Genomic DNA, 11,766 nt, shown 5'->3' on the forward strand with positions numbered 1-11,766 from the left:
TTGAAGTACAGAATGCCTTTGTCAACCAATCTGCTCAACTGTATGCAAAAACACCCACCTTATGACTCGACGAACAATGGATCCAAACCACTCTCTACCATGCTGCGGTACCAGCAAACCCGGCATCCTCTTCTGCTCCTACAACCAATCACCCAAAGGATAAAAGCAAGATAAGAAGTGCAAGCATTCGAGATGTGTGCATCTTGGGGTACGGGTGAGTGGTGATGGGACCGTCAGCCTGGTTCGCCGCATGGTTGTCTTATCGCCGACGCCGGAAGCATGTTTGAGCCTCGCAAAGCTTAGTCCCTCGACACGAGCATCCTCTTCACAACCGCAGTCTCGACTTTGGACAAAGACAACGAAAAGTGCTCATTGAATGCTGAGCCATCGCAGAGAAAACCGCTTCTCCACTGATGATGCAGTTTTCAAACGGCACGCCTGTGCCATGTGGCTTTCAAATTTTCTGCCATCGCCACAGTGTGGCCGTGGCGACAGCTTCGGTCAACGGACACGCTACATCCTCCTGCTCCGTCCAAGGAGTCACTTCAGATCGACCTGGACTCACAGCACATTGCACGGCGCCGACAAGGATCTGTCCTGTCCTGACGTGTACGCCCTGTCAGAGACCACCGGTCTTGTCTCCTCTTTAACTGCAACCTGATTGGATCCAGTGTGGATTCGATCAATATGCCGAGATGCTCGCTTGACACCACGGCAGAGCATCACGAATATTCCCATCCTGAGGCTCACTCATCGTGACTTTTGGCGCCAAAGTGCCGCCTGTACCGCCTGGTCCCGCATTGGGACGCCGACTGCAATTGGCAAAAAGGCACCACCCCTCTCTTGGACGCAGCCAGTGCTGCATTCGTAGATTTGCTGACACTGACGATCCACCACTGGCCCGTGGGCCACCAGCGGTCCCCACCGATACCGGGGCCATGCTCTGCACCACGGCAGGCTGATCCGAGCGAGAGGACCACTACATGGACGAGGACCGCTTCTTTTAATTTTTTGTCCGGTTCTTATTACCGTCGAGTCACCCTCGTTTATCGTGTTTGAATCTGCTCTGCAAAAAAGACACATCCTTTTTTCTTTGCGTCTTCCAGAACGACTGCTCCATGCCTATCTCAGCGTGCGGTTCTATTTGCACGCGATCCTCATTGAACACCTCAACCCACCATCACGCTCTATTATTGGCAAACTGCCTTACCTGAATTGGTCACTAGCACCTATCCACCTACTCCCACTACTCCCCGATGACAGCCCACCAGAAAGATGTCGAAGCCGGCCTTCACGACCAAACAAATTTGCTGCCAATCCGGCAGCTGCTCATCGTCTTTAGCTGCATGTCCCTGAGTCTGATGGTCTGCTTCATTGACCAAAATGGACTCGGTGTGCTGCTCCCATCCATCGCCAAGGATCTCAATGCCGAAAACACCATCAGTTGGGCTGGCACTTCCAACTTGATTGCCAACACCGTGTTCCAAGTCTTGTATGGCCGGTTGTCTGATCTATTCGGGCGAAAGCTCGTCTACGTTTCGGCCCTGGCATTGCTATGCATCAGCGACTTGCTTTGCGGTCTTGCCGTCAACTCGACCATGCTCTACTTCTTCCGCGGTCTGGCAGGTGTAGCCGGCGGCGGCATCACCAGGTACGATATCGGCCCAATTTAACGCAACAAACGCTTCTCGAGCTCGTTGGACTCACAAAATCTCCGGTAGTCTCTCCATGATGATCGTCAGCGATGTGGTCACGCTCGAAATGAGGGGAAGGTATCAAGGCATTCTGGGCGCCATGGTCGGTATGGGCAACATGGTTGGCCCTCTGATAGGTGCGGCTTTTGCACAGCACTCGACCTGGCGCGGCATCTTTTACCTCATTTGCCCCGTTGCTGCCGTGTGCGGCATCATCAACTGGTTCATGGTCCCTTCGTCGATGCCCGCCGAGGACTTTAAGGGGAATGTCAAGAAGATTGACTTTTGGGGAATCATTACTGGCTCGGCCGCCATTATCCTCATCCTCATCCCAATTTCCGGCGGTGGCAGCTACTTTGCCTGGGACAGCGCGCTGGTCATTGCCATGTTGGCCGTCGGCGGCGTGTGTGCAATTGGTTTTGTCATTGTTGAGTGGAAGGTGGCTTCACTCCCAATGATGCCTTGTGAGTACTCCTGGACCCCTTTACTAGTCCAGAGAATCTGACAGACGACAGTGGCACTCTTCCGCAACATCCCCGTCGCTGTCATGCTGGTCCAAAACTTCCTCTTCGGCGCCGTCTACTATGCCTACCTCTACTACCTCCCGCTCTACTACCAGAACGTCCGCGACATGTCGCCGCTGCTCTCGGCCGTCCTGACCATCCCCATCGTCTTCTGCCAGTCATTCTTCTCCATCCTCACCGGCCTCTACATCTCGCACTACAAGCGGTACGGCGAGGTCATCTGGGCCGGCTTTATCCTGTGGACGATTGGGTCCTCGCTCCTCACCCTCTTCGACCGCACGCTGCACATTGCGGCCGTCGTCGTCATCAGCGGCATCGTGGGCACGGCCGTAGGCTTCATCTTCCAGCCGACCCTCGTGGCCATGCAGGCGCACTGCAGCAAGGCGCAGCGCGCCGTCGTCATCTCCAACCGCAACTTCCTGCGCTCGCTGGGCGGCGCCTTCGGGCTGGCCATCTCGGCCGCGGTGCTGCAGAACAGCCTCAAGGGCGCCCTGCCCGCCGGCTTCAAGAGCCTGGCCGACTCGACCTACACCAGCCCCGACTACGACCAGTACAGCGCCGCCGACAGCGAGGCCATCCACGACGCCTACGCCAAGGCCAGCCGCACGGTTTTCATCGTGCTCGCGCCGTTTGTCGCCGTTTGTCTGTTTGGCTGCTTCCTCGTCAAGGACCGCGGGCTGACGCAGCCCGAGGACGGAGACAAGCCTGGCGAGGGCGCTGCCACTGATGCAACGGTCACGCAGGTGGGCGCCGAGGAGGAGGACGATGAGAAGGAGAAGGACCACGAGAAGCAGGGCGAGACGCCGAGGGCGAGTGTCACGGTTGCGCCGGAGGTCGAGGAGACGACGACGACGACACCGACGCACGCGCAGCAGGCTGAGGCGAGAGAGAAGAGCGAGAAGTAAGATGCAGCAAAGTCTGTGAGTGAGATCGCGCTGAATTTTGATATTGCTGCTGCTGCTTTTCCGAGCAAGCAGAAGGAGAGGTCAGATGAGCAAACAAGCAAGCGGACACACCAAGCAAACGCTTTGGTAATTTCCATTTTCCGTATCTTCTCATTTTCGCTTTTTCCCACTCATGCTCTTCCTCTTTTCCCTTCAACATTCAAAAAGCCAGCATTCGCATCTCCCAACAAACACCACTAGATTGCTACGCAAGGAGGAGGAGGAGAAGCACATCCGCAAAAAGCGGAGACCCGACACAGCCCCAACACCAACAGAACAGAACGGACACGGAGGGCGGGAGCCACAGCAGCAGCAGTCGCCCGGCCGGTGAGGAGGAGGAGGGAAAGTGGAGGTGAGGAGGCCACAGCCAGACACGGAGACGGAGGCCCAACGGTCGACCGACCGACCGACGCAGTCGCCGATATCGGAGCCTGGCGCCACAGGACGACACGAGGCGAGGGGATGCGCATGGATGATGTGGATGATGGATGTTGCTGATGAGACGTCAGACGGTTGTCGGCACAGCTGCTAGCATGAGAGATGAGTCAAGATTGTCATTGTCTAGGTAGTGTGGTAGCGGAGTGGCATACCCCGGGGCCTTTTTTAGGTTTTTGTTTCTGGTTTTGGTTTCAAGTTGGCGACATAGACATATAGACGAGTAGGATCGCAAGAGATGAATATATATGCAAATTCAATGAAATTAATTGACCGTGTGTGAGTGTTGTGCGTATGTTTCCATGGTGGTGGTGGTGTTCACCTTTTGAACTGTTGGAGCTGATGATTGGTCTCTTGGGATGAAGGATTGATTTTGATTTTGAGTGGAATAACTGACTGGTTGGCTTTGAATGCTAAGTAGTGCATTTCTCTAGAAGCATCTTTAAAAGCCCTTGCTGCCATCATCATCTCCTCATCCCGCCATATCCCCTCAGCCCATCAGACTCCGTCTTCTCAACTCAACATCCATCTTGGACGTTTGCATTGTGGCAATGACTTCGGCAATCAATACCTCCCCATTAATTTCCTCTATCCGTGGTGTACGCAGGGTCTGAAGCGTCATCTACGAGGAGGAGCGTGGCGATGGTGGAAGGCGAATGAATCCAAGACGAGGTTGGATGGATGATGGGTCGATTGGCCGAGTGCCGGACTGACTGTTTGCCTGCCTGGTTTCGTTGCGCACATGGATGCTATTGTCTTCGCTGACCGACTGCGCTGCCTCGTGGGAACTTCCGGGGGCAGATGTCGGTAGTCGTGGTACCTAGTGGTCGTGCTCGTCGCTGTTGCCCGTCCCTTCCTAAGCAAGTCGAAATACCCCTGCCTGCCTGGACACTCCTCCTCCTCCTCCTCCTCCTCATCCCCAACTCTCAACTCCTTTCAGTGACTTGACCACGTATTCCAGTCCTCTGACCCTTTCCCTCCCCTCCCATCCAGTCATCCTCCTCCTAGCCCACACACCCCTTCTCCATTGCCTTCAACACCGCCCACCGCACCCAACCCAGTCCCCATCCCCATCCGCACACATTCACGACCCCCAATGCCTCCAGGACCAAGAGCCACGAAAAGGCCATACCCATCAACGTAATGCCTAGAAACAAAACGAGTTGGATGGCGTCCATGATGCTGAGTAACCGGGTTGCGGCGGGAGTGTTTGTCGTCATCGTCGGCGTCGTCGTTGTTGCTGCTGGAAAAGCGGCGTGGTGGGCGCGCGGAGAGGGCGGGGGCGTGCGAGGGGGTGGCGGGATTGGCATTTTGCTCGTTTGTGGGTGAACGAGGATTGATCGGAGAAGTATGTTTGGGAGATAGCTAGGAGTCGTCGTCGATGATTGGCGATATCGAACGAGCACTCCAGATGTCGAGGAAGTTGCTTCGAACTCGATGTCTCGGGGCACTTGATGCTTCGAGATAGGTATGCTGGAAAGCAGGGAAGAGAAGCAGCCGTCTTATACTAGAAGCACACATCAAAATCTGGTAGCCTAGCGTAAATCTAGGTTTTTATGCTTCCCTCTTCTCCCCAACATTGCGGTGTTGACCAAGTTTGGGGTTGGCTCAGGGGAGTTGGGACCACTTGGACGACGAAACTGAATGTCAACTCAAGTTTGCTGTCTAAGCCGCGTGCTTGAATGCTCCGTGGGCATACGTATTTCGACTCGGTGATTTGAGAACTCGCCTTGCATACATGGAGCATTCAAGCATCTGGAATCAACGTGGAGTTGCGATTTCTTTTGCGGCTCGCTTGGAGCTCAATAGGCTACTGCGTGGGAGGGGGATTAGTTTTACTGCAAGATGGGCGTAGCACAGCCAGGCAGAGGAAGGACTTCGTTGTTGACAAATGTTCTCAATATTAAAATGTTTCTGCTTGTGCTTCTGGTTTGAACTTTTTTTTTCGGTTTTCTTGTTCGTTGGACAATTCGTAGTACCCTGGTTTCGGAACATCATGACTCACCCACGCTCTGCTCAACACTTCATATCCATCCTTAGTAACCAGCGATCTGCTTGGGGAGGTACGGCTCCTCGAGATACGCAAAGTCTTCCTTCTCGAGCTTAAAGTTGGAGTTTTTGACAGCCTCGGTGATGCGGTCCTTGGAGCTCAAGCCGAGAATAGGGGTGACGCCCTTGCCCATGACCCAAGCAGTGGCAACAGCCGCCATGGTGGTGCCGCGCTTCTTCGCAACCTCCTCGACGCGGTCGACAATGGCCTTGTCAACTTGGTTCTCGCGTCCAATGAGCGCCTTGAGGAAGCCATCCGTCTGCTCACGCGTCGTCCCGCGGCTGTTCCAGGGACGAGTCAGGACGCCGCGGGCAATGGGGCTCCAGGGGGTGAGGCCGACGCCGGTCTCCTTGCAGTAGGGGATCATCTCGCGCTCCTCCTCGCGGTACAGCAGGTTGTAGTAGTTTTGCATGCTGATGAACTGGTGCCAGCCGTTGCGCGCGGCAATGTTCTGCAGCATCTGGAACTCCCACGCCGCCATGCTGCTGGCCCCGATGTAGCGCACCTTGCCCGACTCGATGACGTCGTTGAGCGCCTTCATGATCTCCTCCTTGGGCGTCTCGCGGTCCAGCCGGTGGATTTGGAGCACGTCGATGTAGGTCCCCAGCCGCGCCACGCTCTTGTCCACGGCGTCGAGAATGTGCTTGCGGGACAGCCCGACTTCGTTGACGCGCGAGCCGTCGTTGGTGCCCGACTCGACGATGGTGGGCTGCGAGCCGTCTTCGGCGACGCCAAAGTAGCATTTGGAGAGAATGACGACCTTGGAGCGGGGGATGTCGTACTGCTTCAGGGCTTTGCCGACGATTTCTTCGCTCTTGCCGTGCGAGTAAATGTCCGCCTGGAGCAAGCCGTGTTAGCATGATGCATTCAGCGTCTTTGAGGGTTACCCCTCGAGAGGTGCCAAGCAACATACAGTGTCCCAGGTGTTGATGCCACTCTTGTAGGCGTGCTCGAGCAGCGGCAGGGCTTGCTCCTCATCCAGCACCCACGGCTGCCACTCGCTGGTGCCGTACGACATGCATCCCAGAATGACCTTGCTGACCTTGAGGCCAGACTTGCCGAGCCTATCTCGCAATCAGTTGACGTCCAATTGAGCGTTGTGCAACAAACGAGGGGTTGGCTGGTGGGGCAAGGGGTGCTCGCGTACCTGACGTATTCCATCTTATTTTCAGTGGCCATTGTGTAGTCTGTTTGGGAGATTTTGATTCTGCGAGTTGAGGAAGATGTGTGTCTGATTCGAAGTGGAGCCCACCAGGCGAACTGGAGTCTTTATGTAGGGAGGACGCAGTTGCCAGCGCTGACGTGAATAATAGACAGCTCCGCTGTTATGCCACAACTATCCCCGTCCTAAGTCCGTGTGGGTCATATTCTCCGCTCAACTCCGCACACGAGCTTCATCGCGCAGTATCCGAAGACCCTCTCAGATCCTCGATCAATCTGGCGTGGTTGAAAGAGTGGTCGAAAAAGTGGTTGAAACTAGGTGGCTGCACAGTCCAGCAACTGCCAATTCCGGTCTATCACCAGTCTCTTGGTAGGTTTACCCCACATTGTCGTCGTGCAGGGTCTGTGGATGCATGTCAGCTCGCGGAGGATTCATAGATTGCTGGAGTGGCGATTGTCTCATCTGGCTATCATGAGAGTTGCTGAGGTTTGCTTTGACGCCTCGACAGCCTTTCGCTAGATTTGCCCCTCGTTGTCGACGTTGCAGCACCTGTGTATGCATGTAAGCCTGTGAAGGATTCCAACACGACTTGAGCTGCAGTTCTAGACTTTGACTATCATGAGTACCGCAGAGGTTTGTTTTGACGTCTTGCAATAAACCGCGCAAGACAATCCGAATACGACGGCCAGGTCTTCCCGGCCTACCCAAGTGACGTCATGAACTTTATCGAAGTAGGTAGGTAGGGCGACAGCAAACAAAGAACGCGTCACGTGGAACAGTCACTTTGGCATGCGTGAAGTTGATGTGCAGTAGTGATGAAGAGGCTGTAGCCTCAGCCAGTAAGCTCTGAATTTGATCGACTACCTCAAGCCACCCGCAGGTGGTCTATCCCGAACGCCAGTGCCTTCCAGAAACCGACCCATGAAGTCCGTAAACCAACACCCTACTGACCACCACGAAGACGGAGCACCAAGTGCAGGGTAGACTCCTTCTGGATGTTGTAGTCCGACAACGTCCTGCCATCCTCGAGCTGCTTGCCTGCGAAGATCAAGCGCTGCTGGTCAGGCGGGATGCCCTCCTTGTCCTGAATCTTCGACTTGACGTTGTCAATCGTATCCGAAGATTCGACCTCGAGCGTGATCGTCTTTCCGGTCAGGGTCTTGACGAAGATCTGCATACCACCGCGGAGACGTAGCACCAAGTGGAGGGTGGATTCCTTTTGGATGTTGTAGTCGGACAAGGTACGGCCGTCCTCCAACTGCTTTCCGGCGAAGATCAGGCGCTGCTGGTCGGGCGGGATACCCTCCTTGTCCTGGATCTTGGACTTGACGTTGTCGATCGTGTCTGACGACTCAACCTCGAGCGTGATGGTCTTGCCAGTCAGGGTCTTGACGAAGATTTGCATACCACCACGCAGACGCAGGACGAGGTGGAGAGTGGACTCCTTCTGGATGTTGTAGTCCGAAAGGGTGCGACCGTCCTCAAGCTGCTTGCCAGCGAAGATGAGGCGCTGCTGGTCCGGAGGGATGCCCTCCTTGTCTTGGATCTTCGACTTGACGTTGTCGATGGTGTCCGACGACTCGACTTCGAGGGTGATGGTCTTGCCGGTGACTAGAAAGAGTGTCAGTTGAGTCATCAAAGGGTGAAGAGATGAGGTGGCAACATACGAGTCTTGACGAAGATTTGCATACCGCCACGCAGGCGGAGGACGAGGTGGAGCGTCGACTCCTTCTGGATGTTGTAGTCGGAGAGGGTGCGACCGTCCTCAAGCTGCTTGCCAGCAAAGATAAGACGCTGCTGGTCCGGGGGAATGCCCTCCTTGTCCTGAATCTTGGACTTCACATTGTCGATGGTGTCGGAGGACTCGACCTCAAGGGTGATGGTCTTGCCGGTGACTATGAGGCGTGTCAGCGAGGTGAAGGCCGGCGGCGAAGGCGATAAGGAACAACTTACGGGTCTTGACGAAGATCTGCATGGTTGCGGTAGATGGTTTGATGTGGTGAGAAGTCTGGAGGTTGTTGACGAGTTGAACGGGTGTGGTGTTGGAGAGTTGATGAAGTGGAGATGGAGAACGATGGGTGGGCGATGAGTTATAAGTAGGAGTTGGGCGTAGAGGCTGGGCAAGTGGCGGGGGTCGCAGCTGCTGACTGAGCGGAGGTGACAAACACGGGCTACTGCTAGGTTTGGCGGCGGCTGGAAGCTTGTGGAAGCGGCGCCCTGGCGGCTACGAGCTTGTTCATGAACCGCCGGTCCTCTATATCAATAATGCCATCATCTCGACCGCCGTCCACATCATTATTGCCCATGATTCCACCTCACCTCTGTTGCATTCAGGAGCCTCACTGCGGTCGATGACGTTCGCGGCCGGTCTTATCACGCGCGGGCCCACGCCCACTCTCATGACGCGCCCATGCCCCGACCACCACGGTGTCAAGTCTCTCCCTCCTCTGCTCCTTTCGACGGTTATCGCATCAGTAACAAGTATCCCGACTCAGAGACGGCTTATCCCTTGCCACACACCTGTCGAAATTTTCACCAACTGACTCTGTCACCGGTAGTCTCCGGGCGGCTCTCTTCCCTTTGTTGCGGCAATGGCGGCGCGGTACACCGGGAGCACCGCCACCTCCGGCTCGTTGCGGGGAAGTCGGCTGCTCGGCTCCCGTGGCTTGACTCATCTTGGCATTGTGGCGACAACACCGTGAACTGATTGCTATATTACCCAATTTGGACGCAACAACAGCCGCTATTCATCCATGCCCCTCTCAAGCACGTGGGCCGCATCGTAGACTTTGCAATCACTTTTGGGATGCTGCTCCGACGCTGCCACGGAGAAGAATGGAACAAGTCCATTTTGGCCCCCGCGCTTTGCCCAATCTTTCCTCTAAACTCCGCACTTGCATATAATATTCGCTTGAGCTGATAAAATGCTTGATCTGATTTGCTCCGGATGCCGTTTGTTGCCTGCCAAAAGAATCCACATAAGCATGGCCGTTGATCAGTGTTCCCTGCAGGGTCACTCCCTCGGATTTTACAAGTGGGATGCCAAATCTCTTTCGGATTTCCTTCTTCTGTTTCTGATTTTTTTCAACTCTGAAAATTCTCTGCCTTGAGTCAAATCATGGCGTCCCTGACCACGTTATTGGTCGTTGGACTTGTGGTCGCCTATGTCATTCGGTTGATCAAGAGATGGTATGCCTTGAGCCACTTCAAGGGACCATGGCTTGCTGGCTTCTCGCGCCTGTGGCAAGCCAGCGTGGACAGCTCTGGGGACATGAACAAGTACTACAACATGCTTGGTGAAAAATACGGTGAGCAAACCCTTCCAACTGCACAGAGCAAGACTTGCTAATGTAGAAGACAGGCACAACCGCTCGCATCGGACCAAACCACCTTCTGACCAAAGACCCCGTCCTGATCAAGCGCATGAACGCAACCAACAGCGCCTACACTCGCTCCAGCTGGTATAATGGATTGCGCCTGCACCCCAAACTCGACAATGTGGTTAGCTTGAGGGACGAGGCCTTGCACACGAAGTTCCGCAAGGCGCTGGCACCAGGAGTACGTCGAACTGCTTTTGTCAGAACTCCTCGGACTAACGAACAACTCAGTACTCGGGCAAAGAAACCACATCACTGGAAAAGAGCGTCGATGACTGCCTTGTCCAAATGGTCGACTTCCTCAAAACCCACTATGTTTCCACCGACACCAAATACGTCAAAGCCGACTTGGCGCGCATCTCGACCTACTTCACGCTGGACGTGATATCAGAGGTCGCCTTCGGCAAGAGATTCGGCTTCATGCGCACCAACAGCGATCCCTTCGGCTACATCGAGCACATCCAGGAAGCCTTCCCCTTCATGCACGTGCTGATGAACTACCCCGAACTCAACAACATACTCCGCATCCCGTTCATCCAAAAGCTGCTCCCGGACGCGACATCCAAGTCGGGCATGGGGCGGGCCATGGCATTCGCGCAAGACGTGGTGAGCGAGCGCTTCGGCGACGACGCCGTCAAGCACAAAGACATGCTGGGCAGCTTCGTGTCCAAGGGCTTCTCGCAGACGCAGCTCGAGAGCGAAACCCTCATCCAGATCACGGTTGGCAGCGACAGCACCGCGTCCGGCATCCGCATGACGCTCTACCACGTCTTCACCAACCCCTCCGTCCTGCAGACCCTCCGCAAGGAGCTCGACACCGCGCTGGCGGCCGGCCGCCTCGACCGCCCCGTCCTCTCCGACAGCCAGGCCCGCCGCCTGCCGTACCTGCAGTCCGTCATCCGCGAGGGCCTGCGCATGTACCCGCCCGTCATCGCGCGCCTGGCCAAGCAGGTCCCGCCCGGCGGCGACGTGCTCCCCGACGGGCGCTTCGTCCCCGGCGGCGTGCACGTCGGCTGGAACAGCTGGGGGCTGATGCACGACGCCGGCATCTTCGGGCCCGACGCCGACGTCTTCCGGCCCTCGCGCTGGCTCCTCGAGCGCGACCCCGACCGCCTGGCCCGCATGACCGAGGCCCAGGCGCTCGTGTTTGGCTACGGCCGCTTTGGCTGCTTGGGACGCCCGCTGGCCAGCTTGGAGCTCGAGAAGACGGTTGCCGAAATGGTCATGCGGTTTGACTGGCAGATTGTCAGGCCCGATGTCCAGCCCGAGTGTCTTTGCTATGGCTTTTTCTTGCACACTGGCATGTACTTTAGGATTAGCGAGAGGGAGCAGCCGGCTGTGGGCGTTGGAGGGGAGAAGGACGGAGAAGTGGACATGGAGACGGAGCAGGAGCAGGAGCAGGCCGACTTTGGTATCCAGGCGCAGTGGGATGATTTGGCTTGACTTTCTCTCTTCTCTTTCTGTCGCTTGCATACATAGTTTTGACATACACACAAACACACACACTTGGACACGCACAGTGTCAACCATCTGTCAATTCCTCCGGTGGCAAAAGCACCACCTCAATTATCCATTCATTC

The 11,766-nt window shown here is 55.8% G+C and overlaps 4 protein-coding genes across 4 annotated transcripts; 2 read left to right on the forward strand and 2 right to left on the reverse strand.

Moving 5' to 3' along the window:
* Positions 1-1,256: 1,256 nt before the first annotated feature.
* On the forward strand, positions 1,257-3,123 carry BKA78DRAFT_248133 (putative MFS transporter; the record flags this gene model as incomplete). Its single annotated transcript, XM_066884360.1, has 3 exons — positions 1,257-1,651; positions 1,722-2,158; positions 2,210-3,123. 3 exons carry the CDS (start codon positions 1,257-1,259, stop codon positions 3,121-3,123), a joined length of 1,746 nt encoding a protein of 581 aa, XP_066747077.1.
* Positions 3,124-5,633: 2,510 nt separating this feature from the next.
* BKA78DRAFT_330718 (NADP-dependent oxidoreductase domain-containing protein) lies at positions 5,634-6,826 on the reverse strand (the record flags this gene model as incomplete). The annotated part of the gene is made up of 3 exons (XM_066889808.1): positions 5,634-6,485; positions 6,561-6,711; positions 6,795-6,826. 3 exons carry the CDS (start codon positions 6,824-6,826, stop codon positions 5,634-5,636), a joined length of 1,035 nt encoding a protein of 344 aa, XP_066747078.1.
* A 926-nt stretch (positions 6,827-7,752) lies between these two features.
* BKA78DRAFT_330719 (polyubiquitin) lies at positions 7,753-8,784 on the reverse strand (the record flags this gene model as incomplete). Its single annotated transcript, XM_066889809.1, has 3 exons — positions 7,753-8,420; positions 8,477-8,704; positions 8,763-8,784. 3 exons carry the CDS (start codon positions 8,782-8,784, stop codon positions 7,753-7,755), a joined length of 918 nt encoding a protein of 305 aa, XP_066747079.1.
* Positions 8,785-9,927: 1,143 nt separating this feature from the next.
* On the forward strand, positions 9,928-11,629 carry BKA78DRAFT_330720 (putative P450 monooxygenase; the record flags this gene model as incomplete). Its single annotated transcript, XM_066889810.1, has 4 exons — positions 9,928-10,117; positions 10,171-10,367; positions 10,418-11,407; positions 11,429-11,629. The coding sequence occupies 4 exons, from the start codon at positions 9,928-9,930 to the stop codon at positions 11,627-11,629; spliced, it is 1,578 nt and encodes a 525-aa protein (XP_066747080.1).
* Positions 11,630-11,766: the final 137 nt, after the last annotated feature.

The sequence above is a fragment of the Phyllosticta capitalensis genome, assembly GCF_038381095.1.
Source record: "Phyllosticta capitalensis strain CBS 128856 chromosome Unknown BKA78scaffold_3, whole genome shotgun sequence".
NCBI classification, from domain to species: domain Eukaryota; kingdom Fungi; phylum Ascomycota; class Dothideomycetes; order Botryosphaeriales; family Phyllostictaceae; genus Phyllosticta; species Phyllosticta capitalensis.